Below are 17,525 nucleotides of genomic sequence, written 5' to 3'. Positions count from 1 at the left end.
TCATTAGCTTTCTGAAATTCTTAAAGGGGACATATCATGCTTTTAAATCCTTCCTGTTCACACTTAAATCATTCAGTTGTGGTCTCTATAAAGGGAAACCGCAACGCATTGGTCTGAACTTGTTACAGAGCACCACAGGCTCCGTTTTACCCCTGATCTGAGGTGCGTCTCAGAACAACTCGTTTTGGTGTCGTCTCTTTAAATGCGCTTGAGGCACTTCACAGCCCACCCCCCTCCAGGTCAAAGAACGCTCCCCTTTGACCCGTATTATCTAGCGCCACAGAAACAAGACAAAAATGGCAAAAACAATGCAAAACTGTTAATGTAATAAACTATTAAAAACACGCAGTACTGTTCTTTCCTCAAGGAGCTAAAAGCAGCACATAGCACTAACATAAGCTGAATGAGCAATGCTACTGCTGTCAAAACAATGGCCTGGAGGTCATTTCAACACACAATAAATTCATGTCTAAAATAAAGTTTGTTGTCATTTTAGCGTTATTTGCAGCTTTCTGCTTTGCTGTGTCCGTCGTTGCCATAGACAGAAAGAACTGACCCCTTAAACAGATGAAGTCTTACAGCAAATCCTTCTTGATTCTGGCGGAGGTTGCTGAAGGCACTCGACCTTGATGTGGGGACATAGAAATTTCCCCACTGATGTGGGTAGATTTCCATGAAGAATAAAATTTAATCAGGCACTTTGAAGAGGTTCTGATGCTGGGGGACAGTGTAATGAATTGTGTGGGTTAATACACCCAACAACCGAACTGAACTTAATGTCGGAGAAGGACTGTGGGTCGGACCAAAACGCAGAACAGAGCTCGGTAGCCGCATCATAGTTACTTCCTACTTTATTCATAAAAGTCCAAAAGGTAACAAAACACACTGCAGGGATGAAACAAGGACAAGATCAAAACTTGCGCAAACCTGCTGGTACTCATAGCAAGGCATAGCATAGTCCAAACGAAGCATAGGTATCCTAAGCGTAGCATAAACGAAGCATGAACAAAGCATAGACATAGAAACGTAGCATAGAAACGTAGCATAAACGAAGCATAGACATCACCGACATAGAAACAAGGAACCAGCCAGGAACTAAACAAACAGAACAACTAATATACACAGAGCACAGAGAGGGGAACAAAAGGCAGGTAATCAAAGAAACATGGAACAGGTGTGACAAGGAACAGGTGAAACAAATACAAAGGCAGAGGATGGGTGAAAGGACTAAAACAGAAAACACAAACTAAGCAAGAGAATAAATCAGAGGAGGAAATAAAGAACTAGAATAACTATGAACTAAAGTAAACAGAGAAACTAGAGGGGAACATAGAAACAATAACTTAAGAAATAACCAAAGAGCCATAAGGAGAATCAAAATTACAAAATAAACCAACAAGTCCAAAATGTCACTCCATGACACTTATCCTCTTTCAGCATAGGCATACTTGAGCTTGGACTACAAAATCTCAGTGAGAAAGCAAATACACAGCAAATACTGTGACATAACAGTTGGAAAAACAAATCATGATGAAAACTGAACAAACTGAAATATATGACCCAAACAGAATATAAAGATATCTTCACAGCACGTGTGGAGAATAAATTAAACATTTTTGCACTCCTACAGACTCCAAGTACACAGCAAAATACATTTTAAGGCTAAAAAAGTGGATTTTGCGTGATATGTCCCCTTTAATAGAAATTTACAAATGATAACGAGAATTTGCTTTAAGCAGCAGATCAAAAAGCAAGGCTTAACATTTAAGCCGCATGGTTTTAAGGTGAAATTGATGGGAATCGCGGAAACTTGTTTTGTTTTGAAATAAATGTTTTCAAATTCACTAAAAGTGCTATGTTTTACAATTTGTCTTTTGCCTCCTTTCTTTTTATCACTGCAGGGCTTCAGCAGATTCTGCAAGTCACCCAGACTTCCCCATGTGAGTTCTGTGTACAAAAGTTCTATTTTTGAGGATTATTTAAATACTTAACAACTACAGTCCTCTCAGTTAATCCAAACTTTTAATACACATCAAACCTGAATATGTTAAAAAGTAAACATTTCTTAGGAGAATGTCATGCAGCCATGGGCTCATCCTTCACCCATCCTCACCTTACATCTCATCAGTCCATATAACTTATGAAAAATCTGTTTTCAGAAATGTCTTGGCCCAGTTTTGATGTTTCAACTCACACTACATTGCCAAAAGGTTTTGAGACACCCCTTGAAATCATTTATTTCAGGTGTTTCCATCTCTTTTAAGGCACAGGTGTACGAAAACAAACATTTAAGCATGCAGGCTTCTGCAAGCATTTGTGAAAGGTTGGGTCACTTTCAGGACCTCAGTAAATTCAAATGTGGTCAGTAATTTACAGAGCAATCTGGAAAAACAACTCGGCTACAGAGTGGTAGGCCTTGCAAAATCAGAGTGAGGTCAACAAATGCTTTGGCACAATATGCAAAGAACTTTCTGCAGAGTCAGTAGCTACTGACCTCCAACTTTTAAGTGGTCTTGACATTAGGAAAAGAACAATGTATAGAGCTTAATGGAAGGGGTTTCCATGGCTGAGCAGTTGCATCCAAACATACATAAACAAATTCAATGCTAAATGTCAGATATTGTGGTGTAAAGTACGCCTCGACTGGACTCTAGAGCAATGGATGTGATAAATCCTCCGTCCCTTTCTGAGAATAGATGAGTCTGGGGTTGGCAGTTGCCAGGAGAACAGCACTTGTCTGACTGTATTTTGATGAGTGTAAGGTTTGATGGAGTGGATGATTATAGTGTGGTGCATTTGTTCTGGGGTTGGGCTCAGTCCATTAGTTTCTGTGAAAGGAAATGTTAATACCAAGACATTTTAGTTAATTTCATGCCTCCAACTTTGAGGGAACAGATTGGCGATAGCCTCTTCCAATTCCAACATGACTACACACCAGTGCACAAATCAAAGTCCATAAACACTTGAATGGGTGAGGTTTTTATGGAAGAACCTGTCTGGTCTCCACAGAGTTCTAACCTCAACAGACTGGTGAATTAGAGCAGACAGTGAGCCAGACCTTCTCATCCAACATCAGTGTATGAACTCACAAATGTGCTTGCGCTAGACTGGTTAAAAAAAAGAAAATCCCTTAAGCAAACTCTTTCCAGCAGAGTTGAAGGTGATATAGCTGTAAAGGGTGGGCTGACATCCTACTAAACCCTACTGATAAAGACTGTGTGTGAAGGAAGATGAACAAATACTTTTGGAAAGATCATGGGTTCTGTTCAGTGGTGGTTGGATTTCAGCCTTTGTCACCTTGGCCATGTCTCTGAATACTTTGTACTAATCTGCACCACAGTTTTGTTGCAGTTCTGGAATATGAAAGCTCTTCAGGATTATGGGTTCCAGGCAGCTTAACGTTGAATTCTTCTCAAATCTTTGACACTTAATGTGTCTCTTTTCCCAATGCATCCCATGTCCTCCTGTTGACAATTTGTGACAAAACCTTTGATGGTTCTTAGCAATATTAAGAGTTCTCATTTGCTCCAGTACAACATTTTTAAATTTCAGACTTTTGAGCCATTCAAACCCTTTTTTGGTCCACTTTGTTATGCACATCTTGAAAAGGGTGGTGGTTCTCCTAACACTGCACCTTTCCTCATTACACAAATACACATCACCCTATATGGTTAAATCCAATTAGCATTCAAGTTTATACAGCTTTTATTTGGAAAATAGGCATAAAATATGATGTAACACCCCATTGCCTAATAATTGTACAGACAGTGTAAATAAAAGCAGAATTAAAGCAATGATCAGCTCCTCCAAGTCCGAGACCATGGTTCTCGACCAGAAAAGGGTGGCTTGTCCTCTTCAGGTTGGAGGGGAGTTCCTGCCTCAAGTGGAGGAGTTTAAGTATATCGGGGTCTTGTTCACGAGTGAGGGAAGAATGGAGCGGGAGATCGACAGACGGATCGGTGCGGCTGCCACAGTAATGGGGGCGATGTGCCGGTCCGTTGTGGTGAAGAGAGAGCTGAGCCGAAAAGCGAAGCTCTCGATTTACCGATCGGTCTACGTTCCTACCCTCAACCTATGGCCATGAACTTTGGGTCATGACCGAAAGAACGAGATCCCGGATACAAGCGGCTGAAATGAGCTTCCTCCGTAGGATGGCCGAGCACTCCCTTAGAGATAGGGTGAGGAGCTCGGCCATCCAGGAGGGGCTCGAAGTAGAGCCGCTGCTCCGCCACATCGAGAGGAGCCAGTTGAGGTGGCTCGGGCATCTATATTGGATGTATCCTGGACGCCTTCCTCGGGAGGTGGTCCAGGCACGTCCCACTGGGAGGAGGCCCAGGGGACGGCCCAGGACACACTGGAGGGACTATGTCTCTCGGCTGGCCCCGGAACGCCTTGGGCTCCCCCCGGAGGAGCTGGAGGAGGTGTCTGGGGAGAGGGACGTCTGGGCGTCTCTGCTGAGTCTGCTGCCCCCGCGACCCAGTCCCGGATAAGCGGAGGACGACGAGTACGAGTAAAGCAATAATACCTGGCTTTTGGCAGCCTGTGCCTTTTTGAGGCAGCCCCTCCTGTTTGTTTGGGACATGCAGTACTGCTGATGGATTCTGTGAGAGGGGCTGTGCAAGGTCTTCCCCTACAGGTTGAAACTCATTTAAAACAGACAGAGGAGTTCTGTCCGAGGAGTTAACTCAGTAACTGGGTCAATAAATCTGAAATCTTCTGAGCTACTTTTCTTATCTTACGTACGCTCGCCCATTGTTTTACCTGCTATTATTAAAACCAAGGTCACATTGCTTCCTTTATTGGTTGTTAATAAAAAAAAAAAAGAAACTCTTACAAGCAGCTTCAGAGGTATTTGGGGTAAATAATTTTTAGCAGGATCAAAACAGGATCTTAACTATAAATTTGTTCTAAATTATTAATATCAAAACAACAAAATTTTTGCTCAACATTGTGCTGATCTTCTGGGATTTGTTTGTTTTTGCGACATGCATTGCGCGTTGTGGATTCATATTCTAATGGTGCATAATTTTAAAAAAACAAATCAGGATCGACAAGTGCACACTGTCTTTCAAGAGATAGATTTATTTTTCAGTGGGGCTCAACCTTTTGCGACTTTCCATTTTTTACTCAAAAGCTGAAATTTACAAGATCGGCAAAAAACTCCAAAGTCAGGTGTAAGACTTGAAAAGTTAATGGTTTCTATCCTGTATTTAATGGCACCCTCTGTAAAATACGAGCAGAAATATTTTTCCAGTAGCATAATATATAACTTGAAGACTTCTGCAGCTCTCCTACAATAAGCTTTGCAGTATTTTATTTCCTGCCTTACAAGATAAACTTGGTTCCTCATCCAGCCTTCTTTGTCACAGTTCTAGTTGTTGAAGCTTTTTATTTATTGCTGACTGCAGAAATGGAAACAATAAGGCAAGCAGTTTTTTTCCAATTTCGTGATTTATGAAGATCAGCACACTTCTGCCACACTTAAATGGCATCTTTTCCTGTCTTTCCCATTTGGAATGTAGCTTAAAAAATGGGCCTCTGCATCACATCAGAAAATTAGAAATCATGGTTTACTAATGAAAGATTCGTAGATGCTCTTATTTAAAAAAGTTAAATAAAATGCTTCTGTTATTTTTGATTTTGTTGGAGTGGTTAGGTTGTAATAATTTTGGCACTGGAGTTGGATAAGGGTGGCACAACCTGTTATGAAGTTTAAGGAGAAATTGCTTTTTTCACTTAGGGACATGTTGGTTCTAATTACTGTTTTCCCTCAGTAAACAAAATCATCATTTGATCAAAAACATACGTGTGGCAAAAAAGCCAAAACAGAAGAAATCTGTAATGAGGGCTAATACTTTTTAACAGTATTGTATCTGTTTCTTGTTGTCATTTCCAGCAGTCACCAAAGCTCCCACCTATTGTGGAGACAAAGACTGATGACCCCGATGACACCTTCCACCTTTCTCCGGCCACGCGCTCCCGACGCAATCTCTTGCTGCCCAATTTCACCAGCCCAGTCCGCCGTACCTCCCTGGGAAACCTGTTAGGGGACGAACTGCGGCAGTTCAATGCCCTGCGACGTTGCCGTTCACCAAACCTCAGTCGAGGTTTCCTTGGCCAAAGCTTATCCCCTCAGCCACCTTCAAAAAAAGAGCACAGCACTCCCTTATCCACTCCAACTCAGGCTTCAACTTCAGCCAAGGGAGAGTCAGGAGCCAAGCAAAAACCTGCAAAGTTGCTTATCCCAACAGTAACATGTTTTCCACCACCGGACCTTAGTCCCAGGTATTGGAAAGTCTATGTTCACAAATGTATTGATTTTTTTTTACCTAGACAAGATACAGAAGCTGAACAGAAGTTTGAAGGATGTGGAAATGGAACATTACAGACTGTTTGCACTTTAATCCAAATTTACTCTGGTTTACTTTATTTTATGTCACCACAGAGCTAATTTGCCCTTTTCAAACAGTTTTTCAATATAATGGCCAAATCATAGAAACAGGTCAGTTGATTTATTTGCATAAATTAATTTTATGTATTATAACATTACACTTCTGGTCGGATGTTTACACTCAATATCTGCAAGGATGTCATCTTAGTCTGGAGTTCCCAGGTGAACAAGCCACATGTCCTCTGAAAAAAGATCGTTTGCTAGGATGAGACAGAGGTCAACCTTTTTGGCCTAAATGATTAGAAGTATGTTTTAAGGTGTCGAAGTGAGGCATACAAACCTTAACAAAATGTTCAAACTGCAAAGCATGGTGGTGGTAGCTTCATGCAGTGGAGTTGTTTCGCTGTCAGTTGCGCTAGTATATTCCACAAAGTAGATGGACTGATGATGGACAACTCCCAAATGTTTCAATTTAGCCTAAATTAAACAGCAGGACATTTAAAACTTAGAAACAATTCGGTTTGGAACAGGCCAGAACTGGGTTTGGAACAGATAGAGCAGGCTAATATAAAGAATCTAGAATGGTCTCACCGTTAATGGTACTATAAAAATCATGGACTATGCTTTAAAACCAGGTCCAGGTCCAAAAGCCAACCAATTAAAATGAGTTCTACTGATTCTGATAAACAGTAGAGTGGTTACATATCCAACCAGAATTATTCCAGGGCCTTGTTTATGCCTACAAAGTGTTTGAATGCTCTGCAACTTGCTAACAAAGATTTAACAAAATATAAGTGGGACTGTATGTGTGAATTCAAGCTTGTATGTATAACCTATTCAGGATTAGCGAAAATGCCAAATAAACTCAAATTAAACATAATTATTATATTAAAGATGTTTTGAGGTTCGTTATTTCCTCCTGAAAAAAGAATAGTTCCAACACAGAAAATCCCAAGATGAATGGCGGTCAGATTGACGGTGAGTGTGTGAGAACACAAGTCCTACAACACTAATCTGTATCATGTCCTTAATGTAAATGGGATCCATCTTCACTGCATATTACAGCGGATGTGACTGTATTTCTTTACTGGAGCACTTTATCTTGCTGTCCCTACCATCTGTATCTATAATGTATCACCCAGTAAGCTCCACATATGGCTAAAGGGCTAGTTCATAGAGCTCAAATATCTCATTCCATCCAAACTTGGCTCCCCTCATACCATTTAAACCCACATGGGCCTCTGCCAGCTGCAGCTCTCATGGCACATTCTTGGGTCATCTTGTGTCTCTAATGATAATTGAAAAAGCTCTACTGTAACATTAACCCACATTCTCCATCTCCTCATGCATCCCATCAGGGTTGTTGATGGCATCGAAGACAACGGCCACACGTTCCACTTCACAGTGGAACACAGCAAACCTAACTCCAGAACAGGTGGCATCACCCAAGGTAAGACACACCACCCCCAGCTGCGAGGGTAACCTGGAGGCCAGATGGCTTGGAGGTAAACTGAAGAGTTTAAACAGTGGATGCATGTGAGGTGGTCCTGCCTCCTTCTGGGGAAATCTGAGAGCACAGCAGAAATAATAGACAGCCAGGTGTCCACGGAGTCAGAGGACAAACAAGGTCAGAACAGGGTTCTCACTGTCTGAGTTTTTACTGATGATAGCAGTCCTTCTAGTGTCACTGTACACTTCAGGTTAAATGAGGTCTAGTTAATTTACTTTACTGAAGCAACAGCATCTGTTAGCAGTAAATATGTACTTTGTGCGCTGCATGTATAGTATGAAACAGTCTTTCCAGGTTCCGATTTTTCACAAAAGCTTTCTTAATGGTTGCAAATTTCACCAAACAGTATATGCATTTTAGTTAGGATTGTAGTAGAAAGTAAGTTATGTAAACTAGAATAGCTGCTGAGGAAAATTAGCAGTTTATAGCAAAGAAAAAATGGAGAGCAAAATAGATTTGAAGTCTCAGTCTTATTGAGTCTCAGCAAAACCATTATGCTTGAGAGTTGAATGGAATTAAAGTGTGGGGGCAACATTATTTTACTACAGGGGTTGGACAATGAAACTGAAACACCTGTCATTTTAGTGTGGGAGGTTTCATGGCTAAATTGGACCAGCCTGGTAGCCAGTCTTCATTGATTGCACATTGCACCAGTAAGAGCAGAGTTTGAAGGTTCAATTAGCAGGGTAAGAGCACAGTTTTGCTCAAAATATTGAAATGCACACAACATTTTGGGTGACATACCAGAGTTCAAAAGAGGACAAATTGTTGATGCACGTCTTGCTGGCGCATCTGTGACCAAGACAGCAAGTCTTTGTGATGTATCAAGAGCCACGGTATCCAGGGTAATGTCAGCATACCACCAAGAAGGACGAACCACATCCAACAGGATTAACTGTGGACGCAAGAGGAAGCTGTCTGAAAGGGATGTTCGGGTGCTATCCCGGATTGTATCCAAAAAACATAAAACCACGGCTGCCCAAATCACGGCACAATTAAATGTGCACCTCAACTCTCCTGTTTCCACCGGAACTGTCCGTCGGGAGCTCCACAGGGTCAATATACACGGCCGGGCTGCTATAGCCAAACCTTTGGTCACTCATTCCAATGCCAAACGTCGGTTTCAATGGTGCAAGGAGCGCAAATCTTGGGCTGTGGACAATGTGAAACATGTATTGTTCTCTGATGAGTCCACCTTTACTGTTTTCCCCACATCCGGGAGAGTTACGTTGTGGAGAAGCCCCAAAGAAGCGTAACACCCAGACTGTTGCATGCCCAGAGTGAAGCATGGGGGTGGATCAGTGATGGTTTGGGCTGCCATATCATGACATTCCCTTGGCCCAATACTTGTGCTAGATGGACGCGTCACTGCCAAGGACCACCGAACCATTCTTGAGGACCATGTGCATCCAATGGTTCAAACATTGTATCCTGAAGGCGGTGCCGTGTATCAGGATGACAATGCACCAATACACACAGCAAGACTGGTGAAAGATTGGTTTGATGAACATGAAAGTGAAGTTGAACATCTCCCATGGCCTGCACAGTCATCAGATCTAAATATTATTGAGCCACTTTGGGGTGTTTTGGAGGAGCGAGTCAGGAAACGTTTTCCTCCACCAGTATCACGTAGTGACCTGGACACTATCCTGCAAGAAGAATGGCTTAAAATCCCTCTGACCACTGTGCAGGACTTGTATATGTTATTCCCAAGACGAATTGACGCTGTATTGGCTACAAAAGGAGGCCCTACACCATACTAATAAATTATTGTGGTCCAAAACCAGGTGTTTCAGTTTCATTGTCCAACCCCTGTATATGCTGGCTCTCTAAAAATCTTTAAAACCTCAACTGATGACACATTTCAAAACCAAGGTCCAATACCGGCGACACAGCTATATGTGGTTTTTTTGTGTGTTGTCTTTTAGTGGATCTGATTCCAAACAAAAAAAGATTTCCCACTACGTAGCCTTTTAAATTCTCTACCTCATGTAAAAGTACAAATACAAATTATGGTGTATCTTCATGCCAAGCCAGGTACGTTGTGCCTCCTATTACACTGTCTTGGGTAATATCACAAAGCTTTTGGTATCCGCTAAAAATGTCCAAACAATAGTGTGCGCATCTACGCGAAAAACTTTATACACAATATCTGCTTGTGTATGAAGTTGAGCAAATAGCAGCTCTGATGCAGTTTGCCCACATTTAACTCAGGTTTTATAAATGCATTTATTTAAAAACGTTTATATATTAATATGTATTTGTGTTAATAAAAACCAGAGCGCATAACATTGCATTCTCAATGACCAGCTTTGTTAGAATCAGAATCAGAATCAGAATCAGAATCAGAAAAGCTTTATTGCCAAGTACGTTTTTGGACATACAAGGAATTTGTTTTGGCGTAGTCGGTGCAATACAATACAAATTAAACAGTATAAACATATCTACAATATAATATAAATATATGTGCACAGTTTTAAGTGAGTGAGAGTAAATAGTTGTTAGCAACAAGTAGAGGTTATGAGGAGTATCTCAATCTTATCAGGATCTGGGACTTGCAGTGAAAAAACATTTTTCTCCATCTCTGATCCCTTTAGCCACCCATTAGTGGTTGAAGAGAGAATAACTGTAACCTGAGGCATGAATAGATGCATATTGCTTGTATCTCTTGAACTTGATTAGTGTGTTTGCCTCAGCATATTATAAGTGCAATTCGTGTCACTAATCCAGAGAATAAAACAATGTGTGTAAGATGTGCATAAAGCAAGATGCATAGTTTCATAAATTTGCCCCTCTGGTTTCTTGCTATAGCCCGACTTATAAAGATTCAGACCTACTTGCTGTCTCCTTTTTTTCACTTTTCTGTGTTATTTATACAGCTCATGACACAAAGGCTTTAACAAACTTCCAAGGCTTTTAAAAACTGGAAAACGCTAAATGAAAAAGGAAATAAGCATGTTCTTAATTAGTACAGATTTGGTGAATGTATTTTTTATCTAATATCAGCTTGTTGTGAATTTATTGATCCATGCTGTTCTATTCAAACTGATATTAAGTTAAGCTTTCTGTGATGTGAATAAACTGCTTTTTTACTTTTTTTTTCACTGCTCTACAGAAAAGACTCAAACAAATGCCTCTCTGCTGCAGGAGACGGAGGAGGTCAAGGAAAGCATAGCTCAGCTAAATCTTAAGGTAAAGTTACTCAAAACAGGTTTGATAAGGCTAAAGATGATTTATGGCCTCAAAATTATACCTCACTCACTCTCTTTGGAAATATACAAAACCATATAAAACCAATTTTAACATGAGCACAAATTGGGATTCTGTTTTGGACCTGTGCACCCTATTCACTTATTGGCACATCTGCTAACATTGTGTGAATAGCCTTGAAATAAATCAATTTTTTTATAGCATCAGCAGAATTTTGTTTTTAATTCCAACCTTCAATTTAGTCAACATTTAGTCAGTGGGGAAATAATAATTTTTATACTAAATCACTGGTGCTGCTCTTATCAGCAGTCCTGTTCTAAATAGTTGAAGCCTGTTTTTTGGCAACAAGACAGCGCTTTGTCATCTCTTATAAGGCTGGAGCAGACAAAGAGAGGGGTATTTGATCAAACATCTTTGCACAAGCTCTCCAGATCGTACACAGTCTTGGGCCTCCTATTATAGACATCTTTTTAGCTAACCCCACAATGTTTCTAGAGGACGTAGGGTCTGGGTTCCAAGATCGCCATGAAAAAGGTGGATTTTGGTTTTTGTTTCAGGTGAACTTTTCCTGTTTTGATTTGGCCACATGTTTTCGATAATTGTCCTGTTGAAAGACTCAGTGACGATCCATTTTCAGTTTCTTGAGGATATGAGATGTTTATTTAAACTTTCCAGTTATTTAAGAGTTGTTCTCAGGGTTGGCCTTTGGAAGAGAAACTAGGCCACAGCATCACGGATCCTCGTACTATCTTACTTAGCAGTAGGAATGTGGTGTCTTTTTTCCAGATAGTTATCCTTTGTTTCAGGCCAGACTTACTTGTAGTATTTCTTGCTACAAATTCTATTTTAGTCTGATCAAAGCACATGGTTACAATTAAAGTCCAACTAGACAAGGGGTCCTCATTTAAAATCCACAAGAGCCACTGCCCTGCAACTTCTAAGTGCATCCTTGCTTCAAGACACCTGAATCAACTGAATGTGTTGAAGCAGGGATATATCTAAAGGCTGCAAGACAATGGCTCTCAAGGACTCGAGAAGTTAGAGACCCCACACTACAGTTAGGCTAAATTTGAAACACAGTGTGACTCAGCGATGGAGCAGGCAAACCATATACAGAGGCTGCAGTCCTCAGCACAACACCCCAGGCCATTTCTCTCCAGTCTTCCCCTTCTCTCTCTGCCCTTCTTCCTGTCAAGCTACTAAAAATGAAGGCCACTAGTTCCACAATTATTTTTTCTTGATTACATTAGTGATGAAAGAAAAGAGGAGGCTTTTTCCCAGCATACCTTCCAAAACAACTGTTTAGCAGAGAGAGAGAGAGAGAGGTGTATATATGTTTATATTTATGCATGACTGAAAAACCCCACTAAGATAAGAACTCCATGTCTCAGTCTGGCTTTGCACTTAATCTGACTGTCCATGGAGTTACATTTGGTGCCACATAAGCATCCAGATGGGCCCAGTAAGGTGCTGTCAGAAGTCAATAATAATTAATCAGCAGAGCACTTCTGCAATGCAGAAGAACATCAGGAGTGCTGACTCGACAATCTAAAAGTGAAAGATGACAGTACAGCTCTAATGTGGTTTGTCTGACCCAACCTTCACTCTAGAAATCATTTTGTCTCCTCTCCTTAGGACGTCATCAGATTATATTTTTAAATCGAAGGCACCAAGTAAACCTCAATCATACAAGCTGATTAATTTCCCTTCCCTTGGGAAGATGTAAAGGGTTTGAATTGTGTTTTGTAACTTAAAGGGATAGTTCAGGATTCTTGAAGTTGGCTTCTGTTGGCACCTTAATTTATCCTTATAAGCAACACTTTGATTACACACATTAAATATGATTGTCAACAATGCTTCCTCCTGAATCTGGGATTAATGCAATCAACAAATACATTTCCCTGCTCTTTGTACCTATTTCAGTGCATTCTGATCATTCTTCCTATTTTCTTATTTATGTGAGGTAAGAAGTTTTATTCTGGATTTTATTTGGTGTAAGAAATCTCAATTGTTAAACTATCAAGTCTTAAAGAGGCTCAAAGTTCTGCGTTCAATGGTATTACCTAAATTTTTCTGCTCATAACTGGACAACAAATATAAGAAGTTGGAATTAGTGGTTTTGAGGATGTTAAGCCGAGTTCTCTCCATCATGGTTGATCATGGACTATAACCATTTCTGGAACATAGTGGTAATGGCATACGTATTCGTATCGGTAATATCCAGGACAGCCCTGTCAGTTCGGTATGCACATGCACCAACAAATACAGGTTGTTTTATTACTGAACACATGCAGAATGTTTGTGCGGAGCTAAGTGTGCAATCCAGTGTTATGTAGTGCAACTTTTAAAGATGACACCAAAACAAAACGGAGAGGACTCCCAATTAGCTACATTGAAGAAAGAATGGTGGACCGAAACAAAACTTTAAACAGCAATAAAGTACATGGCTCAATCTGAACCTGACTGCTTTAGTCACCTGAAACAATGTCATTCTAAATGTAAACATCACTAGTACTGGATCAAAACGAGCTGACCACAAGATGCATCTCCTGTAGCGTCCAGTCATCCAAAAATCCTGTACATTATATGAAATGCAAATCAGAGGAATCCTTGTTGTTGAGATGGGATTTTAGTCTGTTTTCAAGCTGTTACATTGTTGTATAATCCATCTATCCAAGCATTGGCTATGCCTGCTTATACTACTTTATACTATATCATCTCCCATCAGTTCTATACTTTCCACTGTTTAAGGTTTAGAACATAATAAAATCAAATTAATTTTAGAAATTAAAAAGGTTTTTTTTGTTTACTGCTGACCGAAGCAAAGAAATCACCACATAATTTAATTTAAACATACCCAATTATGACTTTAAAACCCATAACCATAATGTTTGTGTATTGTTACACCCCTACTAGCATATGATGATGGTCTCATTCCTTACAAACTTGGTTTAATTTAAATGCCATTTCAGCCTAAAAACAGTTTGTTGGAGCTTCACTCGCAGCAAATCTTATGTTTCCCTCCTTGTTTGTTGGATAACCTCAGAACCTGTAGAGATTTGTTTGTTGATTCGATTTCTCTTCGTTTTAACATTAAGCAAGTAATGTTTTGTTCCCTTAAGGACATTTCTTTAAGTACCGCGAAGGTTGACATTTCTAACTCTTCTGACTTTGATTTTATCCTCTCACATTCTTCTATTGTGCTCAAACCTGTATATGAGAATCATTTAGAGGCTGTGATTGCAGAGGATGATTGGAGGACAATTTAAAAAGGGTACATGGGGCTTAAATCAGGCACAGTTTCATGTAGCACTGCATTCAATATCAAGCTCACAACACTAAAGCTCGGCTTGAAAAAATATTAAACACGGCATCTGTCAGGGCACAGTAAATTACACATACACCTTATGAAGTTGTTTATCCTTAACAAGGTTCTAGTGTGATTTTTTTCTCATGTTGCCCAATGTAAATACTGTAGATGACATGCTGCTCCTTATTCCCTGATTAACTATTGTATTGTATTCATTTACAATGTAATTTTCAGCTTCTATTAAAAACCGCTGCAAAGGTGTTAATTGTTTAAAGGTTTATAAAACAGCATTTGCATAACCACTGTGATGTTTCTGAAATTACAGTTGGCTTAGGACTGTAGAAATTCACTTTACCTTGGCTCATTCTTGGAGTAGCTGTTAACTACAGCCTCCAGAACCAACTGGTCTGGATTTAACCTTTTCATAGAATCTTGCTTAAAAACATTCAATGTGCTTTGCCTTATTTGCTAACCATTATTGTGAAAAATGTCAAGCTTTTAAATGGTAATAACATATGTATGTACTCTACACAGGTGGGCACATTAAACCAAGAAGTATCAGAACTCACCAAAAGCCTTCACCACATGCTGCATATCCTCCAGGCTCACATATCCATGAATCACCACCACAAAACCTTCCTTTCAAGTCCTCCCTCTGTTCATACAGTGTCCAGCTCTCCCATGGTCTCCAACACCTCCTCAGCTTACTGCCTTTATACCAGTCCCCAGAGTTTCAAAGCCCATGGCCATCAAAGTGCACCAGCTGCTGTCCACTGGAGCTACAGCGAAACTGCTCAGTCTCATACAGAAAGCCACCAGTCTCCCACACCACTCCCTAATGCTTGTCTGCAACTTTCAGTAAACTCATCATCTAAGTTAGGTCCATATGATGGCACTGAGAACATGACTTTACCTGTATGGACCAGCCCATCTCTTCTTCATATCACTCCAGGCTACAGCGGTGGAAGTCCTGACCTAGCACGTCATGCAAGTCGGGATGAGTCCAGACCTCTTGGTGCTGCCCCAATCTCCATCAGTCAGTCCCATCCCACATTGTGTCTTCAGCCTTCCAGTGACCGTGATGAATTCTCCAGCCTTTTGTCTAGTGTTCCTGCAGGTACATCCACACACAGCCTGATGGACCCAGCATCTGAAACCCCCAGTGAGGTTCTGAGTCACAATCCAACCCAGCAAACCTCCATCTTTCAGATCCATGACTCACGCTCCTCCCTCCCCCCTTCCTCTTCCTCACAACCCGCATTACCCTCCCAGCCATCCGTCTCCTCTCTGGATTCAGGATCACCACAGCTAAATGTTTTAGCACCCTGTCTCACACTGGCCAACACCTCGGCTTCAGAGCACACCAGTTTGGAGTGTCTGCTGGGTAACAGGGGCTCTGTGGAAAGTAGGGACAGCGAGAGCGTGTCATCACAAAGGTCCAGCATCGGTGGTCAAACTCAGAGTACTGAGCAATCATGGTGCCTGGACCTCACTGACTGAAGCGTCCACATTTAAGAGTCAGACTCAGCTACATTGTCACTTTATCAACGTGCAACGTCATACAGTGTTTAAAACATCTCTAACAGATGGTTAATCTGTGCTTTTTGTTAGCATCCTAACTATTGGGCTCCTGCATTTGTCACTTTCTATGCAACAGCATGTTTTCGTGCATTATCTTGGCTTTACTGAAGTGTGTCTTTAAGAAAAGCTCCATCAAAGGAGCTGCAGTATATGTTGCATATTTTTCCAGCATCCTCAAACATTTTGCCATCTATGAAACCTGTTACCTCTCTTGCATGGTAAAAGTTGTTTATTCTTTTTCCTAAGGAAAAGTGTGTAAGCATTCTACATTTCTACATCTATTATTGATTGTGTACACAAATACTGTATTTATGCAGTAAGTGAGTCTGAGCTGTTGGATATTTTCATATAGAGAGAAACTGCAATGGCATGCCTCACTTTGCATGTATGAATAAGTGCACTGCATAGATTGGCTGTTTTTTTTATTCAATGTCTTTCCTAAATTCAGCGTTTTTATTTGTGAATCGCAACATTTCGGACTGCTGTATGTTCAAGCTCCACCAAACGTTTCACATCACTTACGAACTGAACTTTGACTTTTTATGCACCGCAGATAATCTGGAAATTTAAATGCATATTATCCCACTTTTATCTCACCAATTTAGTACAGTGTAAAAAATTTAAACTTTACCAGATTTTCTTTAATAAGCATCTGAAACACATGTCTGCTGATAATTAAAAAATAAATATCCACTTTAAACTAGAACATTTTAAATGGTATTAATTTATAAAACACAAATGCCTCAGAGGGAAATGCTAATGTTCCTCATACATTATTGAGAGTATTCAGGAATTTTATTCTTTCTGAACCGTTTCTCCTTGGTTGTTAAAATAAAACTTGTAACCGTTTACTAAGTGTCTTTACTGTGCGTCACATTTTCTTCCACTTTCTGCATGGATTTTACACATTCTGCATTAGTGGGTTCTCTCCAGGTTCTCGAGGTTCTCCGGCTTCCCCCTACAGTCCAAAAACATGACTGTTAGTTTAACTGATCTCTCTCAATTGCCCTTCTGCAAATTAGGTGCGAATGGGTGTGTTCATGGTTGTTTGTCCTGTGTGTCTCTGTGTTGCATGCCGATGATTTGGCGACCTTTCCAGAGTGTACCCCACCTCTCACCCGTAGACCTTTGGAGATAGGCACCAGCTCCCCCATGACCCTGTATGAAAGAAGCGGCTCAGAAAATGGATGGAAAGATTTTTAGGTGCACCAATACTTGGGCCATGTGTATTCTTGTAAAAAACAGTTGTTTCTTGACACGTTTAATTCTTATTGAATAAATGTACTTAAATTGAAAGTTGGGCTTTCCTAAAGTTGTAAATGTAAATATAAAAATTATCTTATTTTAGAATTATTTACACATCTTTATAACTGGTGCCAATGAATGTCACCAGGGCTGCATGTATCACAAGTTTAAAAAAAGGAAAGAAAAAGCTTAGGAACAAATAAATATTTCCATTGATTTGCTTTAAATATTCCAAAAATCTAAAAGGAAGTGGAAATATTCTTTACAGGGAGACTAAT

The 17,525-nt window shown here is 40.3% G+C and overlaps 1 protein-coding gene across 1 annotated transcript in view; it reads left to right on the top strand.

Annotated features, from left to right (window-relative positions):
* The window catches only part of LOC124874817 (potassium voltage-gated channel subfamily H member 4-like), a 65,928-nt gene extending 49,077 nt beyond the window's left edge, over positions 1–16,851 (top strand). The window contains exons 12-16 of the mRNA XM_047376362.1: positions 1,902–1,940; positions 5,897–6,285; positions 7,750–7,841; positions 11,017–11,093; positions 14,956–16,851. Of these exons, the coding sequence (XP_047232318.1) occupies positions 1,902–1,940; positions 5,897–6,285; positions 7,750–7,841; positions 11,017–11,093; positions 14,956–15,921 (1,563 nt within the window). The 3' untranslated portion in view covers positions 15,922–16,851. The remainder of the gene's footprint in view (positions 1–1,901; positions 1,941–5,896; positions 6,286–7,749; positions 7,842–11,016; positions 11,094–14,955) is intronic.
* Positions 16,852–17,525: the final 674 nt, after the last annotated feature.

The sequence above is a fragment of the Girardinichthys multiradiatus genome, chromosome 10, assembly GCF_021462225.1.
Source record: "Girardinichthys multiradiatus isolate DD_20200921_A chromosome 10, DD_fGirMul_XY1, whole genome shotgun sequence".
In the NCBI taxonomy this organism is placed as follows: Eukaryota; Metazoa; Chordata; class Actinopteri; order Cyprinodontiformes; family Goodeidae; genus Girardinichthys; species Girardinichthys multiradiatus.
This window is presented reverse-complemented; position numbering and strand designations above follow the sequence as displayed.